The sequence below is a fragment of the Sapajus apella genome, unplaced genomic scaffold (assembly GCF_009761245.1).
Source record: "Sapajus apella isolate SASKATOON/1434 unplaced genomic scaffold, GSC_monkey_1.0 scaffold73, whole genome shotgun sequence".
Classification (NCBI taxonomy): domain Eukaryota; kingdom Metazoa; phylum Chordata; class Mammalia; order Primates; family Cebidae; genus Sapajus; species Sapajus apella.
In genome coordinates, this window is record NW_022437013.1 from 4734715 (window position 1) to 4761714 (window position 27000).

At 38.0% G+C, this 27000-nt stretch overlaps 1 protein-coding gene across 4 annotated transcripts in view; it reads left to right on the forward strand.

Moving 5' to 3' along the window:
• Positions 1-9864: 9864 nt before the first annotated feature.
• CHRDL1 (chordin like 1) overlaps positions 9865-27000 on the forward strand; it is a 123781-nt gene continuing 106645 nt past the window's right edge. For all 4 annotated transcript variants that reach the window (XM_032250845.1, XM_032250847.1, XM_032250846.1 and 1 more), the window contains exons 1-2: positions 9865-10269; positions 13803-13932. In XM_032250845.1, coding sequence (XP_032106736.1) covers positions 13839-13932 — 94 coding nt within the window. In that variant the 5' untranslated portion in view covers positions 9865-10269; positions 13803-13838. The remainder of the gene's footprint in view (positions 10270-13802; positions 13933-27000) is intronic.

A 27000-nucleotide genomic window follows, 5' to 3' on the forward strand; every position in this document is an offset into this window, starting at 1 on the left:
TTTTTAACCCAGACAATTTGCCATATAGTCACTTCCATTCTTGTCCCATGTGGTAAGGTATTCCAAGAAACCACAGAAGTACTGAATCTCAACAATGACTCTCCAGAGGCATATTTAGCCAATGTTATTTAGAAAAAAAGGAGAGCTTGTCAAATGGGCTGCATAAAGATGATAATTAAATTAAACAAAATTAATCCCAAGAACTACTATTATGGGATTGGCTGATTACATAGGTACTAAGATCCACTAACTACCATTTTCCCCGCTGGACTCAAAAATGACATTTTTGTAATGTATGAATAAGTAGTAAGAGCAACACAGGCCTGTCCACAGAAGGAACGCTTCTTTACAAGTACTAAAACTTGGGAGGCAGGACAGTCTCTGGGGGTGTGCACTTTGGCCTGATGACCTCCCTCCTGAATGCTCCTTGCTGTGCTGTGCCACAAGTAATCAAGCTTTCTAGGTTTTAGTTAATTTCAGGACCCCAATAAATTGGTTTGTACTGGCATTAGTCCAGCCCTGATAATTTCACAGCCGTGTGCTTGGAAACTGCTGCAAGTTTGCACAGGACTTAGCAAGCAGGGAGCTGGGGGGAGAAAGCATAAAAGGAACTCTTGTTTGGCTTAAGTTCCATTAATATTGCAGAGAGCTGAACTCTAAGTGACAGAAAAACATGGTTTAGCACATGGACTTTGTAGCTGGGAATGGGTTTCTCTGCGTTCCTTCAACTGTCCCTCCCCTTCAACTCACGGTGGATTTGAAAACAATAAAATTAAATAAACTTAAAACCCTTTAGTTTGACATTTCTCTTTGTCTGATTGTTCTCAAGCTTTTGTCTCTGATTTCATAAGAGTCCCTTGAGGAATAAGCAGTGGAGCCCATAATCTAGTAAAAGGTTCTTTGGGTTTAGGCATTTTATTTTTAGAGATATGATTCTTTGAGGGTTTTTTTTTTTTTTTTTTCAATTTCAGGCAGCTTTTATGACTTGAGAGGTTACCAGGAAAATTCAGAGACAGCAATAGGAGGGGTCTCTGATGAAGATAAAAATTTGGGGCTGCCTGTATAAATTAGCTGCAGTGGAGAATAACCCCATCTACTAAGTCTTGCAGTCTCTTAGATGCACAGCTCTGTCTCTGGCACTTGGTTTCCAGAAGGTCCTGTAGCCAGAGAAACACGTGGAAAGGGCCAATGAGTTGAGTGAATGGACACTTGGAATAGAATTTTACCATGAAAGACTGCTAGAGCTTGAAGGAGCCTACGAGATCATGAAGTTCCGGTCTCACATTTTACAGAGGGGAAAACTGAGGCCCACAGGAAGCAGGAGGTTGGGATATGACCCATCCAAGGAAGAGACAGAACTAGAGCCAAGAGTCCTAACCTGCAGTTCAAGAATCCTTCCAGATTCTGATGCTGCTTTTCTTGTGGCAAGAACACTATATTTTCTCTAATATGAAAAGGGGGAATACAGATTTGGACACTTGGTTATAGGGCCAATGTGAGAGTGACTGTTTAGATTTTCAGATTTTCTTGGCAAAACTCCCTGGAGGTGCAGATTCTCTGCTAGGTTTTTAAATCATCCAAACAGAGAAAACTGGAGATGAATGTTTGACTATGTCTACATGATGCCTAAACAGACAGTTGATTCAGTCAAAAAATATTATTCATGTTGCTGGTTTGGCAACAAAACCAATTGGTAGACTGAATCTTTTGCTTTTTAACTCCTGAGAGGCAATGTGAGGTAGAAGAAATAAGCCCCAGGCTGGCTGTCAGAAAACCTGGCTTCCAGACTTGGTTGTGCCACTTATCCTCTCTGGGCCTCAGTATTTTTCTCTGTGAATTAATCAGATTTGGACTAAGAAGTCTCTAAGAAGCTTTAGAGTTTTCACCTTCTATGGCAGTATTCTATGCACAGTCACTTTCCGGTATGGGATAGGACAGGATAGTGTCCCTGCTTGTGGTCTTCGCCATATGTATATGAGGTCGCATCCCTACAGTTCCAGTGTGAGAAGAGATTTCTGGATGTGATTCACAGCTATTTCAATATCTCTCTGAACTTAGCTTTTAAATGAGTAGCTTCCTGTTCTCCTCATTCCCTTCCCTTAGTCTCCTTCCCATAAGGAGAAAAAGAGGACAGTATTCAGTTGACAGGAAGAACTCAGCAGTACTGTTAGGGATCCCGTATTCTGCCTTCTGACCTCGTCAAGCTAGTGCTGACCCTTCAATAGCCCATACTTGCCTCTCAGATTACCCTATCCCCAAAGACTAGGTAACTGACCTGTGGGATTTTTAAAAAGACATAGAGAAAAAAGTAGTGTTGATCTAAAGACAGGTTCCATGTCAAGTGCTGAATGTTACTTTTTCTGGTTGATTTCTGACTCTGAGCCTATGAATAAGATATCCTGGCTCATGCTTCTGACTATTCCATTAACTTGATGAAGCTTTTTGAGCAAATTCAAGCCAGTAGTGTTCTGGAGCCAGCTCTCACCAGTTTGTGAGAAGCCATTATGCACAGCTTTTACCAACTTCACATTAAGTGACAACACATTGTTAGTTTGAAATTGGCCATGTTGGGGATATTTACACAATAAAAGTTGGAAATTGCTATAAATCAGGGTTTTTGTTTTCCTCCCTAAAAAGCCGCTTCTCAAACAGTTATCACTGTACATAATGGTTCAAATTCAAACATCTCTAGGGATTATGAAAGTAATGTGAATGAGTAAAACATGCCTGAGGGTAACAAAAGGGACATAATAGGGAGTAGTGGGGACTGTGGCAGTTGGCAAGCACATATGCTGTCTAAAACCAGCGGCTACTGCTCTATTCCAGTCTGTGTTATCATGGAGAGATGTCAGCCCAGTGTTCCCAGCAAATCTACTTTTTAAGAGAAACTTGAATCAAAGTCTTTTATGTAAAATCTCCCAATAATAAAAAGTAAAGATTGTTTAGAAGCAATTCAAATTTTGAAAAAAATATGTGAGCAGGCTCTCCTCAGTACTTGGGTCAGCAGTTTATCATCTTTGCTTTATGGAATCTCTGGTTCCTGCTCTTATTCCCTGGGTTATAACTCTGAAGCTGAGTTGTGGCATCTTTCCTAATGAGAAACAAATTTTCTTTCCTTGAGAACTAAAAGAATAGGCAATGTGGATCTGAGATATCCAGGTATCTTCTTATTGTTCTATTCTGACTTGAGTCTTGTTTTCTAGTCCATGTGATCTGAAGCTAGAGAAGAGCATACTAACCCTAAATCTGCATCTAACATTGTATGATAGTCTCCAGGCACCAGGACAACAGCTAGTGCTTGTGCACCTGTGTGCAAGGAGAGAGTAATTTCCATCTTGGCATTAGTTTTTTCACTGCTCCTGTTGAAGGGTTGTTGGCACTCTACTCTCCAACTTACTCCCTGCCTTGAAGAATAGGGTGGGAAATTGGGTTAATTATTGGTTTTCTCTTCCTGCTTTTATCCCCACTCTCTTCTAAAGACAGACAAACTGAAGCTTGACTAGCTAGTAAAGAAATTTGCTGAATGTGAAGTAGCTTTCACATTTGGACTAAGTGGATTGAAGCAAGGAGGGGACAGTATCGATAGAAACAATTATTGTGCACCTACTATATTCCACATATATTAGGCACTCCACATATATTAGGCCATTGAATTGTCACAGTTACCTTATCATCATCCCCTTTTTACATACTATAAGGAAACAAGTTCAGAAAGGCTATATGACTTTTTGGGATTCCAATTCCAAAGTCTTGGTTGTCTAGGTTCTTTGTGGATCATGTTACTTCCCTGAGGAGAGCTAGATGCTATGGTTAAGACAATGAAACATTGATTTGTATTGTTTCTGCTGAAAAATAATAATAAATTAATCTGCTGCCTAGCTCTAGGAATAAAAGTGAAAAATCTGGGAAGTCCATTGCAGTTCTAGAGAACTGTGGGTGTTTTGGGATCCTATAGTAAGCTATCTAGGCAAATGCAATTTGGTAAAGTGAATAAACATTCTACAGGAATAGAGCTTCTAGAGAGGCAGTTTCTTTTTTTTATTGCATTTTAGGTTTTGGGGTACATGTGAAGAACTTGCAAGATTGTTGCATAGTTACACACATGGCAGTGTGATTTGCTGCCTTCCTCCCCTTCACCTATATCTGGCATTTCTCCCCATGCTATCTCTCCCCAACTCCCCACCCCTCACTGTCCCTCCCCAATTTCCCCCCAACAGACCCTAGTGTGTGATGCTCCCCTCCCTGTGTCCATATGTTCTCATTGTTCAACACCCGCCTGTGAGTGAGAACATGCAGTGTTTGATTTTCTGTTCTTGTGTCAGTTTGCTGAGAATGATGGTTTCCAGGTTCATCCATGTCCCTACAAAGGACACGAACTCGTCATTTTTGATGGCTGCATAATATTCCATTGTGTATAAGTGCCACATTTTCCCTGTCCAGTGTATCATCGATGGGCATTTGGGTTGGTTCCAGGTCTTTGCTATTGTAAACTGTGCTGCAATGAACATTAGTGTGCATGTGTCCTTATAACAGAACGATTTATAATCCTTTGGATATATACCCAGTAATGGGATTGCTGGGTCAAATGGAATTTCTATTTCTAGGTCCTTGAGGAATCACCACACTGTCTTCCACAATGGTTGAACTAATTTACACTCCCACCAACAGTGTAAAAGTGTTCCTATTTCTCCATATCCTCTCCAGCATCTGCTATCTCCAGATTTTTTAATGACCGCCATTCTAACTGGCATGAGGTGGTATCTCAATGTAGTTTTGATTTTCATTTTAGAGAGGCAGTTTCTATTCTACCATATTGCATTTTTTATGCATAGCATAACACTTGAACATATTATGTCTCCAATTTTTCATGACATCTTTGATTAACAAGTTTTAAACACCTTTCTATAACTGCTTGGAAATGGAGTTAAACTATGTGAAACAAATCTTCAATTAGAACTAGTGTATTTTATGCTCTGCCCATGTGACCCATTCATGGTGATGGTGAGGCACACTATAATTCTGGATCAAGAAAGTTACTCCTTTCATCCTTTAGGTAGTTAATATAATCCTGTATACTATGATGAGTTTATCTTGATTTTTAAAAATAAATATGTTCCTGAAATTTTCTGTAAGCCAAATCTTGCTTTTAAAATGGCTGTTATTATAAATCTGGAGATGTACTTCTTTGGGAAAGGAACCACTTAAAATCCTTCCAAAAATATCTTAAAATCACTTAAGAAAATTATTTTTATAATATAATATTCTGATATAACACAAAGCACAAATAAAAAATAATTTAGGTTATTTTTGTTTGCTACAATAACTTAAAGGCATAAATAGAAAATGACACCTTAACTTACAAGAATACATTAAACTAAAGAGAATCTGCTTCTTTTAATTTTACCTTTAAGAATCTATAATCTACTCTTGCTATTTATTTATTTGGTTTTCATAAAGTTCTAGGAAACAGAATTGTTTTCACTGGTGTTAACAGACAGTATTAAAGGTTATGCTGCAAAAATAAGCAACACATCACTTTTGTTAAGATTTCATTAGCCAAATCAAATTGAATGACCATGCTTAATTTCAAAAAGGGAAGAAGAGTAAAATCCTACCATGAGCTCAAAAGGAGGAAAGCTGGAAATATTAGATGAACCACACCAATTCTTTTTTCTAGCAGTTTCTAGAAATGGCTGGCAGGAAGAAAATACAACAGAGAAAAAATTTCAGTAACAAATGAGAACATATACAAATAACCAAGAGGGTCATTAGAAAATAGCTGAATAATCAATCCTAAAGGGCCTTTAAGAGAGATTCTATATATTGAATCAAGTATCTAATTAATACATACTGTAAGTTGGTGGCCTCTTTTCTAAGAAGAGGTAAACCTATACTACAATATACTCATCAATGTATGTATTCTGCCATTTTTTCAAAGTTAATTTAATAACCTGAGTTTTCTATGTCCTAGTGGGACAAGAAGCACTTAAAAAGCAAAAAGTTTGTGCTATTAGAACACTGTTTTGTATATAATCATTTCATAATACTTCCATTTTTATATTTATTTTTAAAATAAGTGTGAGTTCCGCAACACAAAGCATAGAAGATCAGCACACAGCAATTACTTGCATTCATATATACTAGCAATGAGTGTGTGGAAACTGAAATTAAATATACAATAACATTTACAATTGCTTCAAAGAAAAAGAAATATGTAGATATGAGTCTAACAAAATATTTATAGACGTTATATGCTGAAAACTACAAAACACTGGTGAATGAAATCAAAAAGACCTAAATAAATGGAGAGATTCCATATTCATGGATTGAAATGCTCAACACATTAAATTTGTCAACTGTCCCCAAATTGCTCTATAGTTTTAATGCAGTTTCTAGCTAAATTCCAGTAAGATATTTTGTAGACATAGACAAGTTTATTCTAAAGTTTATATGGAAAGGTACAAGACCTAGAGTCGCTAAACAATCCTGAAAAAGAGGAACAAAGAGGGAGGACCCACTCTACTTGAAATTCAGGCCTACCATATGTTTACAATAATCAAGACTGCATGGCACTGATGGAGGCATAGTACATAGATCAATGGGACTGAACAGAGAAGCCAGAAATAGATTCAAACAATATGCCCAACCAATGTTTGACCAAGGTGTAAAAGCAATTCAATGAAAGAGATAGCTTTTTCACCTAATGGTACTGGGCCAATTGGGCGAAAAATATAGGCAAAATATGAACATCAACCTAAACATCACACCTTTTATAAAAATTAACTCAAAATAGATCATAATTAAATGTGAAACTTAAGACTGTAACATTTTTAAAACAAAAATACAGAAGAAAATATTCAGGATCTAGAGCTAGGTAGAGGGTTTTTAAACTTAATCACTATATACCTATCAGAATGGCTAAAATAAAAAATAAGGAGAACAACAAATGCTGGCAAGAATGCAGAGAAACTGGATCTCTCACATATTGCTGGTGGGCATATAAAATAGTATAGTTGCTCTAAAAACAGTATGGCAGTCCTTACAAAAGTAAATATGCATTTACCATACAACCCAGGAACTATATTTTTGGGTATTTATCCCAGAGAAATGAAAACTTACCTTTATGCAAATAGCTGTATACAAATGTTCATAGCAGTAGTAGCCAATCAATCCTCCAATAGATGAATGATTTAAACAAATTGTGATATATCCCTACCATGGAATACCGCTCATCAATGAAAAGGAACTATTGACACCTGAAACAGCTTGAATGGGTCTCCAGATAATTATATCGGGGCAGGGGGAGAAGAGAGAAGAGACAACCTCAAAAGGTTACATACCATATGATTCCATGTAACATTCTTAAATGACAAAATTATAGAGATGGAGAATAATTTAGTTTAGCAGTTGACAGGGAGGAGGGAGAGGGAGAGAGGAAAAGATGGGTGTGATTATGAAAGTGTAATACAGGGTATCCTTGTGGTAATGGCACTCTTCTGTATTTTACTATGGTGGTGGTCACATGTAATACAATTGCATAGAATTATATACACAAGCAAATGACTGCATATGAAACTGGTGAAATCAGAATAAGGTGAATGGATAGTATCAATGTCAGTGTTCTGGTTGTGACATTGTACCATAGTCATGAATGATGTTATCATTGGGAAAACTGGATGAAGGGTTTTTGAGATCCCTCTAAATTATTTCTTACAACTGCATGTAAATCTACCATTATCTCAAAATAAAACTTTTTTTAAAATGAGTATGATATTATCTATAATCTCATCCCTAGTTAATAAATAGAGAAAGTAAAGAAAGCATGAACGTAATCATCACTTAACTTTGTGTAGAACCTGGTATGATGTCTAGATTAGGACTCATCCAAATGGGAGTTCCTAATTCAGAAATCAAGATTGGAACTAATAAAAAATACAAGGATGACTAACATTTACACTAATGGAAAACCTTTCAGAGAATTCCAGCAGCCCCGCATACAGTTGCCTGCAACTGCATAAGAGATCCTAAGCAAGTTCAACAGAATCAACTCAATAGAACCAATTGAGAATAATTGCTTGCTTTAAGCCACTAGGTTTTGGGATGGTTTGTTATGCAGCAATTAGAATTCTACACCAAGCAAGGGGAGTGAGTGGTTGTAGCCAAATAGATGGGCTTTTAAATCCCAGTGAGCCTATTTATTTTAAATGCTAGAATTTATGTTTGTCTCAGACTATCCCTTGAAGCTCATTTTCCAGAATACTCTGTAAGCATGTTGGAAGTCATGATGGAAGTTGGGTAATGCATGCACAAGGAAAATTGAACAACCAACTCTTACCCTTGAAGAACTCACAGTCTAGTAAGACAAAACATCACTGCATTAAACGGCATGAGAACAGTTATAAGGCAACAAATCAGCAAGTTCAAACCGATATACTACAGCACAAATTGAATGCATGTGGCAGTGTATGGCTACCCAGGCAGCAGGACGGAGCTAGACATTTTGGGCCTGAAGGCAGCATTGCAGAAAGGGCCCCCTTTCCTTTGTTAACAGTGAAATAAACATCTCCAGCAATGCAGAGGCTAGTTGGATAATATTAACACTTCTGAAAAAGAAAAAGGAGGTGAAGTCCAGGGACAATTATTCTCGTTTTAATTTTTCTTTGTTCTCTGTTCCTGATAAGTGTTTTTTCTTAGCAAGCCACAATTTCTCTGAGCATCATTTTCCTCATCTATAGACTGGAGATAACAACCAGAGAGTAGTGCGTTGAGAGTCAGGGAATCTGGATTGGAATCTCAAATTTGTCATTTACTAGCTGTGTGACCTTAGATACATAATCATTTTCCCCAATTCAGTTTTCTCTTCTGTGAAATGATGAGGTTAAGTTGAATGGTTCAGAAGTTCCCCACCAACTCTAACACTTCAGACCACAAATAGTTCAGTTGGTTGGGAGGGTTTAAAACATAATGTTGATGTATGTGAAAACACTCTGTAAGCCATAAAGCGCTATACAGATGTTAAAAATATCGATATTTATCTAGTTCACGTAGAAGAAAAGCCCTGCAGTTCTTCTCCAAATTTAGGGGCTTAACGTATTGTCTGTCAAGGCACCACTTTCCTGGACCTTAGACATTTCTGACAATTATTTGTAAGTATCACCCTTCGAATAAACACAAATTTGAAGTAGTTTGTCTCAGGTCCACCAAGGCATCAGTAGTGCTATTGTGATTTCGAAGTCGAGCTCTTGGCCCAACTTAGAAGTTTGACGACATGCTTAAACAAACAAACAAACAAACAAAAAGTGGTGGGTATGGCGGTTCGCACCAAGTTTTCTTCAAGACACTTAACAGTTAGAAGAGGCTCTTTCCATGAGGCTTGGGAGCCCTGTTTTTAAGAGAAAGCGGATTTCTGATCCCTGACCCTATACACACCCATCTCCACCCCACCTTTAAGGACACCAAACCAAAGCTTTGTCACTCTACTAGTCACTCACTGTGTGGATCTGGGAAACGCCCTGAAATGATAAGCAGCGTGCTAGATAGGGCGTGATTTGCGAGGCCGGTTCATTCTGTGTCCAGGGCACAAGCTCAGGACCAGACCAGGTGCACCCCTCGGAAAGGCAGTGGTGCCCGAAGAGAGCGGGTATGGTCTTCCAGGCAGGAAGTCGGAGAGTAGTCGTGTCTTCAGGGCGTGTGCGAATGGTGGGAAGCTCCTAGGTGCAACCAGTGCAGAGCGGGAGGAGGGACCGGAGGAGCTGTGCGGTCCCTTTAAGACCCCAACGCTTGCCCAGCCAAAGGAGGGGGGTGCAGTGGGGGCGCTGCGTGATGGGAAAGTAGCCGGCTGAGTCTCACACTTTCTCCGGATTTTTAAACTTTCGGGCCGGGGGAGCAGAAATAAAGCCATTGTGCCGGGCCGGAGAAAGGGTGCGTGCTTGCAGCGGCTGCGTGCTTGCGGACTTCCCGCCAGCACCGAACGGCCAGTTTCTCCGGCCAAGTGGGGAGCGAGCGAGCGGGCGGGCCGGCGGGCGGGCAGGTGGCCCCGGGCCGCCGCGCCCGCGCCTTGGCTCTGCCCCCGGGAGCCGAGCAAGCCTCTGCTCCCTCGTGGTGTGAGGGCGGTGATGTTTTTCCTCCCACCCACTTTTGAGCTCCCCCTCCCCCCTCGCGCGCACTCTAGCTCTCGCCACAACCTGCGAGCCCCAGACATCGGACGAGAGCGCCCCGGGGAGCTCGGAGCGCTTGCACGCGTGGCAGACAGAGGAGGCCAGTGCCCAGGTTAGTGAGCAGTGCCCGGCGCCTGCTTCCCTCACCTCCTTTTCCAGCCTTTGCACAGGTGGGGTGCCTTCTGTTGGCGGGATCCACCCCTGGAAGTTTCCCCAGGGTGCCCCAAATTCCACTGCCACCCCAATCCGTTCTATGGTCCAGCAGCGAGCCACCTGGATGGAGGTGGGGGCGCCAAGGCTTCTGACCAAAGCAAGTCAGGGGTCTCTGAATTCGAACTCACAGCTCGTCACTTCCCACTCGGCCTGCATTTCTCTATGCTCTCGCTCTTTGAGAGGTCACTTAGGTACTCCACCCTGAGCTACCCAAGGGGCTCTGCAGTTCCCTTAATTACTGCCTGTGTTCCTGAGCCTGTTTTCTCATTTTGATGATTAATATGTGCTAAAGTTAATGTAACAGGGTAGATGGGTAAAAGGCTCCGTATCCTATCCTTTGGCCATCTGCCCCATTTTTTGGCCCTGACTACTGGGGTCGGAATTTGATAAACTAGGCCCTGGAAGCAACGTGGTACATTGCCAAAGCGTAGGGCCCTGAAAGCCTGCTTTCCAGTCCCTCCCAGCCCTGCCACTAAAGTTACTTGAGTTCTTTGGGTCCCCCCGAGTGCCCATTTTGAAGGTGGAGTTGTGTGGAATAAAATGAAATGATAGATAGGAAGGTGTTTTGCAAGCCAAATGCAAGGCATTGTTGGTCAGTCATAAACAGCAATAAAGGAGTTGCATTGCCTCCAACAAGAGATACCCTGGGCTAAAACCGCCATTCTCAGCGGCAACACATCACCAGTTAACTGAGCTTTTCGTGCTGGGTGGTTGAGTGGGGAGAGGATTTCAGCTGATAGACAAGGGCCTGAGACTCCGGTGTCTTTCTTATTGTTTGTCAGAAAGAAAATTGCTACCCTAGGGGCTGTCCCACAGATGATAGTCAATGTGAGATTACAAGGTCAGTCAAGCCTCTCGGGAGGATTAAAGAGACACTGTGGGACGTGAAGAACTGGCTGACATGTGTTCATCCCTTAGCCTTCCTGTGGGGATGTCTCCTCGCTTCTGTTCTACCCAGGAGACCTGTTCTGAAAGTGGGCTCCTGACACTTGATGGCCCAGATTGCCTTGCAGTCACAGCTGGACAAGGAGTAGTTGTTCCCTTTGCTTAATGCAAATGAACAATGTGAATGCATGCTTGTTTCATGGAAGCACCTTAATAAATACATTTCTTTTGGTGCTTGATATATTTCTCTTTCTCTTGTAAAACACAGGAACTCTCCCATCCCACCTCTGCTACCAGTGTTAGTTGCAGGGTTTTGGGTTTTTTTGTTGTTGTTACTTTCTTGTTGAGTCCTGGATCCCCTGAAACATGTCAATGGCTACATATCTAAGTAACCTGTAAAAGAGCCAGTGCAAGTGCAATGGCACAACAGCCTGTGTGAAGCAGACAGAGAGTTAATGCAGAAATAACTCCAGTTAACTGGGTCAAAGTATAATTTGAAAAATTAAGGACAGTTTGGCTCTTTGCAAGAATAAGACTCGGCTAGTTTGCTGAGCAATGCTTGCCTGTGTTTACTGCTGCAGTCCCAACAGATGTTTTGAAACACCCCCTCCCCCCAAAAAAAGCTGAAGAGATAAAGAGAAATTGAACAGTGAAGAGATCTGGGGAGGAAACTCTTCTTGGTTCATATTTCTGCACAGAATACAAAGGCAGGACTTCAGGATCTTATAAATCAAAAGTGAATATTTATAAAGCGATTCATTTTCTGATGTTCTCCATCACAGCCTGGGAGGCCACACAAATGACAGGAACTCCAAAAGAGATTAATTGCTCTCTAGTTACCAACTTTTTTATTTGCTCATAACATTAGTTGGGACCTAAGAAAAGCAAAAAATTCTACGAACCGTTTTCTTGCCAACTTGAGTTATGAAGTAATGCTACTGTTCACTGAATCGCCCAATCATTGTACAAGAAAAACAGCCCCATTGATTCTTGCATGGGGAGACCCTAAAACCATGGTTTCAGAAACACCCACTGATATCCATATATGAATATGATAAATTGGATTTTAGTGGTTAAAAATCTTTCTCTTTTGGAGGCTTTGGAGAATAAGCTTATTAAGTAGGCTTAGGAAGAACCTCACTGAAGTGGGTATCTGTGTTAAACTGTTAATGAAAATGATTTGTTTCAAAGAAACATGGTACCCCTCAAGAGACAGCGACATTTTGAGTGATTGAAAGTGGGCCACAAACTCACAGAGGGGACCAAGATGTCAGAACTCAGGTCTTTGGATGGGTAGGAACATGTCCTAGGAGAATTTGGTTCTTTAAGGAGCAGGGAGGAGGTAAAGAAAGAAGGCAGACGGTGCTGCAAATCTTGCCTGATAGCACAAATTACCATCAGTTCTTCCTTGGTTATGCATTCATAATTTGAAACAGTGGATTTTAAATGACCCAGGCAACTTCATAGCATTTAAATAGGAGCTGTGACATCTACTTCAGAACCCAAAGATATTCCAATTCTCCAAAATGATCATTTTGCATTCCTTCAAGTTCTTTATGTGCAATATTTAGGTTGGACTCTCTGGAAAGATCAAACAGTTAATTCCCCATTCAGATTGAATCTGGTGTTTTTACAACATTTCAATATTTTCAAATCATCCATTGGAAGAATTTTGCAAACTCTAAAGTCTGTGGAAATGACCTGTGACTAAATATGAGCTACAGCAAACTTTCTGTGTTCCAAGGTTCAAAAGATTTAAGATTTCTACCCCTTATACTGGGAATGCCAATCTCATGTTTTGAAGAATTGTAGTTGCTTTGATGGTCTTTTGCATGGTGGTGCAAGGTGAACAAATTATCTATTTAATTTGCCTAATTTCCCCTAAAAATGGCCCATTTAAAATTTCCATTTTACGATGGACTTCATGGGGGAGGAATATGTCTGAACCACTTTAAGCAATAAAACTTTTCAGGTATTTAATTGCATCCATTTGCTAATTAGATCTATCTTTTACAACATTAGTTGCCAAACCCAAGATACTTGTAGATCTCATAGAGGACACAGGAGAAACTGATCAATTTGTACTTCATCTCTAAAGGATTAATGGTAACAGTAGTCTTGAAGCTAAGATTAGTTAACTTTCATTTCAGAAATTGCTTGCTTTCATGCCTGTTACTTTTACCTTGTTTGCCAAAATAACCGTTTTTGTAAACTAAAGTTTCCCTTTTCTCCCAAAGAAAATCTCTTGAGAAATCAACTTAGAAAGGAAGATTTCAAAATTTATTTTCATTTTTCTATGATTTGTCTGTAAGGATTTAGCCTCAGCTTTGAATAGGAATGCACTCTCATTCACTTGAATTTTCGCCCACAACCTTTGCAAGACAGGAGAGGCAAGTACTTTATCTTGTGCAGACAAAGAATACTTACACTTATGTAAATTCTCTGGCATTTCTTTTTCTAGCAGGTTAGAAGCCTGAATATCAGTGACCACTATCAGTTCCAGAAGATCTGTTTTAAATCTCTTTTTTTCTGCTTTCTTCCCAACAGCTTGAAGGTTCTGTGTCACCTTTTGCAGTGGCCCAAATGAAAAAAAAGTGGAAAATGGGAGGCATGAAATACATCTTCTCCTTGTTGTTCTTTCTTTACCTAGAAGGAGGCAAAACAGAGCAAGTAAAACGTAAGTGTCTTGCATTTGGAAAATAATATACTTTTTACAATTTCTTAAAAATGTGGCTATAATCTGTAGCAATTGTGATTTAGCCCATGTGGCCGTACCATTATTCTAAGAGAAGAAAGTGAGTATTACTGGTTTGTGCATGAATTGATAAAAGAATGAGAGCTTTGAATCAGGCCAACTAAATTGGGGCTGTTTTTCTGATTATCATATAGTTTTTGTCTCTTCGAACTTATGACACATTAGCTTATTTTCTCTTTCCTTTTCTAAACTATACAAATTTCAGTACATTTTATGTAACTCTAGAAATATCCGACAGATGAGCTGGAATTTTCCCAAATTTCAGACTCTTCAGCAAAGTCTTTCAGTTTATGAAAAATAATGACACGGAAAAGAAAAAAAAAAAAAAAAAAAAGAAAAGTAAAGCAGGCTCTGCCTACTCCCTTATGCCGAAAAACAAGGAAGGAAGAAACCTTCCAATGAACTGGACTCAGATGAAAAATCCTTTGAGGAAGTTGAGATTCCAGGGACCGTTAGCAAATTGGATGCTCTTTATTGAAAAGAACATCCCGGAAAACCCAGGGACTATTTCTAGAAAGTCAGCGATCCGTGTAATGGGCTAACACATTGGAGAAAGCAGAGAGTGGCAGGAAGTGTGTGTGGGGGGGATAATTAACCCTTCTTGCTGCCACATTTAGGAGATTTATGAGTAACCATAGACATCTCCATTCTTCTTAGGAGCTTTCTGCTGCCTTTGCACAGTGTGGGTCTTACCTTCTTTGGGCCACTTTCAGCCACCTCCGAGGCAGACGCTTGCTCTAAATTTGAAGGAAAAGCCTAAGTTCTAGTTCCCCTTTTTGGCAGCATCAAAAGAAGCACAAAGTGGAATTGGTCCAAGAGGGGCATTCTCTGCTCCACTGAACTTATTCATGAGAAGGAGCTGTAAAAATATTCTTGGTAGGAGCTGAAGCAGCATCTGAAGCCCATCACTTAAACCTTTATCTCTTTTATCACACAAGTTAAATAGATCAGGCAGAAGGCTTGCTGACAAGGAGAACAGCACCAAGCCTATTCCATCCTTAAGTGTGTTTCTGCCCCACTACGATTTTCATAGTCAATGTAGTCTTCTTCCTGGGAGAAATAGTGTTTAATAGTGTGTTTGATTAGGCTTTTGAGCATGAGCAATCTGTGGTGATATCTAGTATGATTGGTACACAAAAGGAAGTTTAGTGGGGCATGATCTCAGCAAGGAAGCTTGGATCAGCCTCTACTCTTGTACTCCTCAAATTGCATCCTTCTTCTTCCACTTGAATATAGTTCATCTCGGAATCCTCCTCTTCCAGAAGCCCTCCTTGATTTAAGTGGATATGACAGAAGCATCCACGCATTCTCAGCTCAGCTCACAATTATCTGGGCTTAGGGATGAGAAATTACTAAGTACAATGTACAGTATTTAGGTGATGGTTACCCTAAAAGTCCAAACTTTATGGAATATATCAATGTAACCAAACTCCACTTGTACCCCTTAAATTTATATTAAAAATCTTCCTCTCTTAGAGAGAAACTTCCCTTATAACCTGTTAATGATTACCTCATAAAGAAAGCTTGTAACTCTTAGAAGACCATCTCTTATGGAAAGTGTTTCATATTTATTAAAAATTGATTAATATTGTCCATGAAACTTAGACAAAGAAAGATGCGACTTAAAAAACAATTACAAACCCAAATCTACTACTTTCTGATATTTCCTTGTGCTGATGAATTTGTCCCAAGCTCTTTTGATATTCAATGGTGCCAAAGTGATTATGTAACAGATGGCCTAGGGCACCAGTTCTGGTCCAGTGTTTCAGGCTTATTGTCAGATGATGAGGCTAAGGTCATGGTCCTTCCCTTAATGAGCCACTGAGCATCATTATGTGTGTCCACGCCCAAGCTAACTGTTCTGAAGACATGCAAAATCAGCTCTGCTAAAGGGAAAACCTCAGAGCATATGTCCTATGTATGTTGCCTTGATAAGTACACACACACACACACACACACACACACACAGAAACATGCACAATATGCATGCACAGAGGTTTATATTGTAGCTCTAACAGTGAGAAGTTAGAAGCAGTGGAAATGTCAGTTCATGGTTAAATGGTTACAAAAACGATCCAAATAATGTAATATAATGCTACCATTAAAAACACTGTTTATTGAAAATTTGGTGGCCCTGGGAAATGCATGTTAACTTATTTTTAAGTTTCTTAAATTATAAAATTAATATATATGCTTAGTATACAAAATAACATGAAAGCATTTGAGCTTCATATGGAACATGTGTCTCTACACTGCCATTCCACTCTCCTGGAATAACCACTATTAGTGGTTTGCTATATGTTCTTCCAAAATACTTTCTTTGTTTTATAAAATTATACATACATGTCTGTATGATTTTTTGTTTTACAAAAATAGGATATTATATACATTTTTCTGTGACTTGTTTTTACTCAATAATGTGACTAGGACACCCTTCCATGTCAATAATTGCAACGTAACAGTGCCATATTCTTTGTAATGTCTGCATAGTTTGCAGTTGTATAAGTTTGCCAGGGTTTATTTAACCAGTCTATATTTGTAGATATCGAGATTGCTTCCGGTTTTTGCTATTACAAGTAAGGCTTTTATGAACATCTTTAAGCACTTATTCAAGTACTTGTGAGAAATAAAGTATATGTTCAGTTTTAATCCTGATAAGTACTGCCAAATTGCCTTTCAAATAAGTTGCATTAATTTATGCTCCCACCATCTCTGTATGAAAGTCCATTTCTAATTCATTTACCAAGATTATAATTAACCTTTGTATTTTGGGGTCAGTTTTAATAGGAGAAATAATCTGTCAGTTTTGCTTGGTATTTTTCTGTTACTGCAGCATCTTTTCAACTATGTATTAGTTCGATTTTATTTCTTCAGTGAATTGTCTATTTTTTAGTTAGGTTGCTTGTCATAATTATTTGTAAAAGCTTACTTATTAACCTTTTCTATTTTAAATATTATTTTCTATATGCCACTTGTTTTAATTTTTGTTTTATTTTTCCCATATAGAAGTTTTAAAATTTTATGTAGTCAGATCTGTCGTTCATTTTCTGTATGGTTTCTGGCTTTCTTATTCTTAGGAAGGTCTTTCTCACCCTATATTTTTATATTTTTTTTCTACTGCTGCCATAATTTTAGGTTTTACCCATAGTTCTCTATTCCATCTGAAATTTATATTCCTGTATGGTATGCAATAGGGAACTAATTTTTTAAAATCTCCGGATGGTAGGTTTATGAATGTTATTTTTGTTCACTTTTATACTTCTGTCTATTCCAAAATTTTCACAACTGGCAAGTTTAAGTTTTACTACAGGAGAAAAGCTCTTTTAAATTAAAAATACATCTTATTTCCCATATTTTTACTGTGCAATTCTAAAGACAAGTTGGTACAGAAGTAGATGGAAGGAAATAGAGGGGTTTTCTAAAATTAAAAAAGAAAGCAACTGGAAAAACTTCAGAAAAAGGGTAACAGTAGGTATGGGTCATAAACTCTTCACATCTCTCCTTGTCTGACACCATTTTACCAAAATAAGGCAGTTTTTTGTCTTTCAGGGGCTGGTTAGAATATAAGCTTTTAGGTCAAAGAAGGTGCTTTGTAGCCTATTTGCTCTCCTATTTGGGGAATCAGGGTGGAATGATGGGGGATGCCATTATGATCAAAGAGGCTCACTCAATTGATTCGGAAATCTGGAAGTGTGGAAAAAAATGATTTGTTTGTGGAAAGCTCTTCCCAAGGAATGGTGAAGGTAGGTGCTGCCACTTGCTGGTAGCTGATTAGCCATATTTATAATTTCACTTATAAGAGAGAAGACACGCTCAGGAAACCCAAAAATACTGATAGTGCATTGCAATGGATGAATGAGTCATTTGTTGCTTACATAAAAGGTTGTTACTGTCCAGCATCAGCAAGGTTTGAGGTCTGTAGCTGGGAAAAGGTCCTTCTGTGTAACTCCATTATGCTCTGTTGTTAAAGTTGTAGTCAATGAGGCCAGGAAACTCTTTTGAAGTTCAAAGGAGCGTAACATTCACAGCATAATATTCATGCAAATATAGGACAAATGGGCTGAAGAGTTTGCCACTTTGGCAGATCTAACTTAGGTAATGAACTATTGATCAAAGTGAGGTTGAACAATTGAGTTGTTAAAAATAGTCAATTATGTATTTCTAATAGACCAGCCTGTGCCAAAGCTGGCAAAGGTTCTGGAGAGAGAAATTTTTCATATATTTCATGGAGTCTACTCCTGCTTTACAAGGTGACTTAACTGGATCTTCAAAGAGCTAGATCGTTACTTATTTTTCTCCTCAGGAGAAAAGCTTCCAACATTCAGATTTGGCTAAAAGTAGGCCTCTGGACACCAAAAGATTGAAGGGAAGGAAGAAGATACTTAGAAAGTTTGAAACATGTGAAGCTCACTCATAACTTTTCTGTCTATTGTGAGAGCCAGCCAGGAAAGCATGAGTTTTCCTCCTCCAGATTCTCACTTGGACATTTGAGGTGATTATTGAACGACAGAAAGAAGCAAGCAAAAGAGTGGACCCGTTCACATCTAAGATGTTTAATTAAGTGGAAGTAGAAGGAAGGAAGCATACTTAAAATTAGGTAGCTTAATGCTTCTCAAAGTATATTCTTAATTGTTTTTTATTTTGGTGAGGGGGCAGAAGGTTTTGTCATGGAGGCTCTGTAGTTAGCCTAGATCCAATCCCCAACTCCTTGACTTATTTATGTACCTTGGGAATGTTACCTAACCTCTACAGCTTTAGTTTTCTTACAGTGGGGGAAATAATAGCATATTGAGCGTGAGAGTGGTCATTTGAAGAAGAAACGAGATTGTGTACACCAAGTGCTTTGCATAGTGGCTGATATATAGTACATTTTTTATAAGTGGTCATTATTAGAGCAACTCTCTTACAAGCCAAATATATTATCCCCTTAATTTTAAGGTGAGAAACTTGAAATTCAATGAGGTCAAGTGACTTTGTACACAGACAAACAGCAAGTGCCAGCCAGGCTAGAACCAAAACCCAGGTCTCCAAATTCAATGTTCTGTTCACTATACCCATTTTTTTCTGGGAATCCTTTGAGGAAGTCAGTTCATTGTCTTAAATAGAAGCCCAGTCCTTTATACATGGCAGCCACTTAACACACAAGAGATGATCCAAGTAAATGAATAAAAAAAATTTCTAACCTGAATTCCTAAGAGGGGTAGTATACTATTTGGGAGTTAAAAGAATGAGACTAGGAATAAAACTTTTTCAGGAACCTACATTACCTAAGCCAAAGGAAAGTTGTGAGGAAGGTTAAAAGTATGTGCCTCTATGTCTATGCTTCTTATATTTCCCTGACTTCTCAGTAGCATTGGAATGTCTTCACAATTTAATGGAAAGAGGACTATGCTTAAAGTCAAGAGACCTGGTTTCTGGTCAGTCTTCTGATGTTTGCTGTGTGGTATTGGTTGAGTCATTCGTGTTCTTTGAAGTAAAGAGTCACTAACAAATTGAAAAGAAATCTTGTTTGCTGGACTGAAAACTAAAGGAAAATAGTATAGGGGCTGGGGAGGTGTAACAAAGGAAATGAAGGCCCTGGCTTTATGTTCTTGGGGCAAACCATATGGATGTTTAATATTGTCACAAGGTAATTGCAAAGAATATTTTATCCACTTAAGATGTATAGCCTGTCTGCTTCTACAAAGATTACATACACATGTGAGATGAAAGAATAGGGGCAAGATAATGTTTTTAAAGATGAAATAAAAGAGGCCATCTGAAGAAAATAGAATGAATAGATGTTTTTAACATTTGGTTTAGTAGATTATAGCATTTATACTGTTAATTTGGCTTACACTTCACAAAAGTATAAAAAGAGAAACTTTGGGTTTGTCGTCAAGAGGGAATTTACAGTTTCATCTACAGAAATTATTCCCATCTCTAATGCACTCAAGCAGTATTGATCATGGGATGTTTGAATGAGGCACATTCTGGGTAACCTTGGTTTTCACAGAAAAAAGAATTGTCTGTTTGGCACTTCTTTATTGACCCTTTGTAAAGGAAGAGGGCAAATATTAAATTATAATTCATTAAATGACTTTGTATAAGTGGTAAATAAATGCATTTCAGGTACTTTACCTTTGAATAATCTAGGTTAATTGGAGGATTGAACATGGAAATGTTAAATAGATGTTTAATATGTCTGCTAGACTGGATTGTCAGCTATCAGATGCCCTAAGCAAGCTTTCTATTAACGTGATTTGTTTCTGATTTTAAAATAGATGCTTATTGTTAAACATTCAAAAGATGCATAAAAGTATAAAGAAAACAAAAATGAGCAGTAACCACAACATATATGGATAACCATAGTTAATTAGTATATATACTTTCAGTCCTTTTTTCTAAGCTTAGTTATACAAACATATTAGTTTACAAAACTGAAGCTCTTTTTAACCAGGATGGATCAGGGTTTGTTTATTTATTTATATAAATTTAGGGGTTACAAGTGGGGTTTTGTTACATGGATATTTTACATAGTGGCAAAGTCTGAGCTTTAGTGTAGCCATCACCCGAATAGTGTACATTGTATCCATAGGTAATTTCTCATTCCCTACCCTTCTCCTACCCTCCCACCTTTCCATGTCTCCAGTGTCTATCTTTCCATACTGTGTGTCCATATATACACATTATTTAGCTTCCACTTATAAGCAAGTACATGCAGTATTTGGCTTTTTGTGTTTGAGTTGTTTCACTTGAGATTAATTCAGAATTGGAGTCTCTAAAATACATCAGTAGTGAAGATATATCCCATGTTGTCTGTAAGTGAAAGCTGAGTGTTTTACATACCAGTTGCAGGATATGCATATTTGATTCTGTTGTGAAAAGTTCAAGAGCTCAACTTTTATTCTTTACCAAAGGGAACAAAAGTATTCCTGATCAAACAGAAAGTCTCCCTTCACAGAGATTTGCACAGCTAAAGTGCTGATAGGAAGAACAATTTGGTTTTTTGAACAGGCATTTTTATTTTTGCCCAAAGTCCTATGCCGTATGACATGGAAGAGATTATTTTAGCCCGAGAAAGTATTCAGATCAGGTTTCACCAGCTGAGCAGTCTTTTTGTAAAAGGATCTCCTCATGGCCTCATAGTAAAGGCTAATGAGAATACCATCAACTTCCAGTTATCCATGCTAATGGAAGATAGAAGGGCACAATAAATTGAAATTTCATGGAAAATCTCCAGTTCTCATCCCAGTCAATGGTTTAACCTTGCTTGACTGGCAAACTTCTTTGAACTATGGACTCTTTGCTTTTTGTTGAATTTGCCCACCTGCTAATAAAAAAGTGAAATAACCACAAAGCAAGTAGTGAGAAGACCATGCTGTGGATAGAACACTCAATATATAATTTTGGGCAGGTGATCTAGCAAGTAGGAAAAGGATGATTAATTTCTGAATAAAGGAAAAAGCTGCATACACAGAATGGAGAATTTTGCTTCTTCATGACTTTCCTTTTTCTCTGGCTTCCACAGCCTGGAAATGAAGTCTTAAAGTCCTGAGAAGACATGACACAGAGTCTTCAACTCTAGAAATCCAATTGCCAGAGAAATAAGAATTTTTTCCCCTTAACTACTATATCTTGTCCTTCCTATATTCTGCTTCAAGTTTGATAAATGACGGAAGACAAGTACTTATGCCTTTATTTTTTCTTCACTCTTCTAGTAGCCTTTTTAAGAAATAAATAATTAAAAAGGAATTTGTTTACTTGTTGTGTCCACTCCTATAATGAATAGCAAAGATTCATCTTTTTCTTTCCACTGACCACGTGTTATAATAGAATAAATATTATTGTAATACTGACATGATGATGTGTCTACAGTAATAGCTCTTATCAAAAATATTTCTTGGGAATGTTTTCTTGATTTTGAACTGGTGCTGAAATTACTGACCTTTGCCTAATCCTGGAAGCTGGTCAGTAATGACTGGCAAAACATTGATGGCATAGTGATATGTATCTGTTGTTGTTTACTTTTTGTCATCATTGTTCCTGTTAACAGGGGGCCCTAAAGTAGCAGAGATAGCCACCTCTAATTAGGGCAAGCTGATACATTTGGAAAATAGCTGTGATGTTGCAGGTTCAAGGTCCATCTCACATGTTAGTTGGAATTCCTTTGGGACCAAATTCTACTCTCAGATACCATTAGTTAGCAGTAAGTCATACATTCTCCAGTTTATATCTCTCTGTTATTGGCAAGTGATCACCTTAATTTTCTTGCATATATCTCCTGGAAGTTGGCAAGGCATCCTTATTTCAGTAAAATGAGCTTATTGGTGCTTTTTGTCCAAGATGATATACTGGGGTTTTAGGTGCTGTTTATCATACTATGTAACTCATTAATTTCTCTCCTGGGTAATGTCAACAACTTTTTAAAATTTCAAACTTATAAGCATGTACTGAAATTCACTTTATCGTAGTTTCTCAAATTTGGTGATTGTCACTTTGGGAGGCTGAGGCGAGCAGATTACCTGAGGTCTGGAGTTAAAGACCAGCCTGACCAACATGGAGAAACCCCATCTCTACTAAAAATACAAATTAGCTGAGCATGGTGGCGCCTGCCTATAATCCCAGCTACTCAGGAGGCTGAGGCAGGAGAATCGCTTGAACCTGGGAGGCAGAGGTTGTCATGAGCTGAGATCGAACAATTGCACTCCAGCCTGGGCAACAAGAGTAAAACTCCATCTTAAAAAAAAAAAAAAATTACAGTGTTTACTTTTTTGATGTTCTATAAAAATGCCAGTGTCAGTAATTGCAGAAGATTGTTTAATTGCACTAATGGCATTACTGTTCAGCTCCTTGTCTGCCTTCAGTTCCTAAGTTTGCTTTCCAGGAGTTGTAGATTTCTGTCTAGGTCATAACTGGCCAAATCCCATGTTGCCTAGATAATAAGACCAATGTACTTGATGTTTTCATTTTAGATCAGGTTTCTATCAGCAGTTAGTGTTTGAGTAAGAGAGATGCATCCTCAAGAAGCATAGTTTGGAAGACACTGGTATGTGAGGTAAATGCCATGTGAATGAATGAGGAAAGTGCTGTTAGATTTAAAGAGAATGAAAAAGAACTTTTAGCTGGGATAATCTTGTCTTCCCATCAAGATTTCAAAGCTCTTAAGAGCATGAGCACTATTTTATACATTATGTGTTGTCACTGATATAAATACAGAAATGCAAAAGCATCTGCCAGCTGAGCTATTTTATATAGTCTATGTTGAGTATTACTTGACTTCACTGCAAATGATATTGTTTGTTTGTTTTTGAGACGGAATCTTGCTCTGTTGCCCAGGCTGGAGTGCAGTGACATGATCTCAGCTCACAACAACCTCCGCCTCTGCCATTCAAGCAATTCTCCTGCCTCAGCCTCCTGAGTAGCTGGGACTACAGGCATGTGCCACCATGCCTGGCTAATTTTTGTATTTTTAGTAGAGATGGTGTTTCACTATGTTGGCCAGCCTGTTCTCGAACTCCTGACCTCATGATCCGCCCGCCTCAGCCTCCCAAAGTGCTGGGATTACAGGCATGAGCCACCACGCCCAGCCACAACATTGTTTTGTTTTGTTTTGTTTTGTTTTTTTAAAAAAAGGAGATCAAAGCTGTGTTAAGAAGGTAGAGTGGAAAGGTAATTTGAGAAAAGGTTAGGAATGAATATGTGAAAGCTCTTTACTTTCCAAGTTCTAAAAGCAGTGACCTGCACCTTACCTACTATGTAGCAGGAGAAGCAGAATCCTGTAAAGATTATAGTCATGGCTTCTAAAGCTGCAAGATATAGGTTTGAATTCTGTTTCCATACTTTGATTAGTCATGTCAACTTGGGCAAGTTACCAAATCTGTCTGTGCCATAGATTCCTCAGTGGTAAAATGGGGCCAATAATGGGACCTACCTTGTAGCATTGTTTTAAGAATTTAGTGAATTCTGATATGTTAAACCCTTAGAGCAGATCCTGCCTCATAGGAAATGTTCAACAAATATAACTTGTTTTTGTTAGTATTGTTATCACCATCCTCATCTGGCTCTATATTTTTCTTGCACTTGCTTCCCTGGCTGCTTTTTACACTTGTCATCTACCTCCTAGTCTTTAAGCCAAATTCAGGGCAGAAAATGCAGATGGCTTAGCTTTCATACTTTGTCTAATAATACTCCTTAGAGGCTGAATTTGAGAGAAAATATTGGCTGAAATCAGTTATTTGGGTTTTCTGTGGTTTTCAAGAATAATGGTGAACTCACACATAATGAAGTGATCCATTTAATAGTGTCAGTAAAATAATCTATCTTAAAGATTTTTCAGAGATGAGATAGCAACTTGCCTAAAAGTTATATTTGAAGAATACCTTCCTTGTCACATCGATATATGCTGTCCTTTTGGAAACAGACTTTCCTGCAAGTCAGAATCTTAAACAGTTTGGAAGAGAGTTTTATAAATAAGCAAATGCACTTGAAACCCATAATTGGATAGCTTGTTTTATTTTAGTGCTTGAGTAGTCTTTTCAATGGTCTTTATCTTTTATTATCCCATTTCTTCTTTATCAAATAAGAAAGGTATAAGTCATTCAACCATGCAGAACATATGTAGCTGATAGCAAAAGCTTATTCAGTTTCATATTTTAAATAGGTAAAGCATAATATACAGGTTATATCTTATTCTGCAATGTGGATTTAAATCTACAAAGTAACTTTTAGCTTACTTCCATTCAAGTATTAGTGGCCCCAGGTCCATATAAGTATGAATATTTATGCTCACCTAGTAACGCCATTTGAAGGAGCCACCTTGTAGGATTTGCTTCCACTTGTATACTCAGATTCTTTCTGAAATGTTGAAATAAATTGTATATGTAAAATGCAAATCACTTAAGTGTTTGTCTGTGAGACTATACATTTGTTGTACAGAAATAGTAACTCTCATCTCACCAACATGGTAGAGAAAGATGCCTTATTTGGATGTTAGTCTTGGGAAATTTGTAATCATCCCTCATCAGTTAAAGATGCTGGGATTATTAAAATATTTAAAATATTTCTAACCATGTCCTTGAATGTTGTGGAGAAGAAGTTTATTTTGTGTCTATACCAAACAAAAAAAAAGTATTGCTAAGACTTGGCTGAAAAACACTCAAATTCTGCCTAAAAAGTATTTTCTGTTTTCTTACAATTAAGAAATATTTTGAGCACCTACTCTTAGCCCACAAATACAGATTAATATAACGCAGTTAACAATGATGAAAGTATCATAAAAAGGGAAATAAAAATGGTTACTAAAATGAATGTATATTCAACCTTGCTGATAAAAAATAAAAGAAAGGAAGAAATATTGGTTCTATTTTCCCTTACTTACCAAGTTGCCAAAACTTTAAACAATACATTGCTGGGCATTCTCACTTACTGCTAATGGTAAAGGAAATTATTGGAGCTTTTCTGGAAGGTAGTCTGGTAATGTAAATCAAGAATTTGAAAGTACTCAAAACATTTGACCCAAGAAATCTACTTCTAAGATTTTGCATTAAGAAAATAACTAGTGGTTCATGCCTGTAATCCCAGCACGTTGGGAGGCCAAGGCAGGCGGATCACGAAGTCAGGAGACCAAGACCATCCTGGCCAACATGGTGACTCCCCATCTCTACTAAAAATAGAAAAAAGTTAGCTGGGCGTGGTGGTGCACCTCTGTGGTCCCAGCTACTCGGGAGGCTGAGGCAGGAGCATTGCTTGAACCTGGGAGGTAGAGATTGCAGTGAGCCAAGGTCACGCCACTGCACTACAGCCTGGGTGACAGTGTGAGACTCCATCTCAAACAAACAAACAAACAAACAAACAAAAAACAGAAAACAACTAATATTGCCAATAGAACTTTATATATAAGGATCTTCATCACAATTTTTTAATGGAAAGAAATGAAACAACCTAATATCCCAAGATAGGGGATTGGTTAACAAATTATGGTTCAGCTCTGTATTGGTGTAGAACTATATCATTAGTCATGAGGAATGGGGAAAATATTTAATTTTTCAGGAAAGTTCTGATATGTTCATTTAAAATGTAGTTTATAAAATGTATATTCTATATACTGTTATTTTTGTAATAAAACCTTTATGCACATAACACATGGAAAAAAGACTAGAAAGAGATTCCAGTTTTCAGTCTGATACATAATGATCTTGGAGGTCGTCATTCCTGTTGTCAAAAGAAAAAAAAACTGAATGAACTGAAAATCAACTATAGATGCAGTAAGATGGGAAACAGAAATAAAAGGTATACAGATTGGGAAGGAAGAAACAATATCACCTTTGTTCACAGATGACATGTTTTTCCATGTAGAAAATCTCAAGGGATCAACAGCAATGATAAAAACACACTCCTGTAACTAATAAGGAATTATAGCAAGGTTGAAGTATACAAGGCTAATATAAAAGTCAATTGCTCTTCTATCAACTAGCAATTAACAAGTGGAATTTAAAATAAAAAACACAATATTATTCACATAAGCACTCCTTAAAATGAAACAGGTGTAAATTCAACAAAATATGTACAATATCTTTATGATGAAAGCTATAAAACTCTGATGAAAGAAATCAAAAACTTAGTAGAATGGACAGATATTCCATGTTTGTTGTTAGGAAGACTCGATATTGTCAAGATGTCCGTTTTTCCCAACTTGATGAATAGATTCAATACAATGTCATTAAAAATCTCAGCAAGTTATTTTGAGGATATCAACAAACTGACTCTAAAGTGTATATAGTAAGGTAAAATCCATAACAGCCAACACAATATTAAAGGAGAACAAAGTCACTACCCAACGTTAAGACTTACTATTAAACTACAGTAATCAAAGTTATGAGATATTGGCAAAGTAATAGAAAAATAGATCAAGGGAATGTAATAGAAATCCCAGAAATAGTCACAAATAAACATCATCAACTTATCTTTAACAAAGTAATCCAATGGGGAAAAAAATAGTCTTTTCAATAA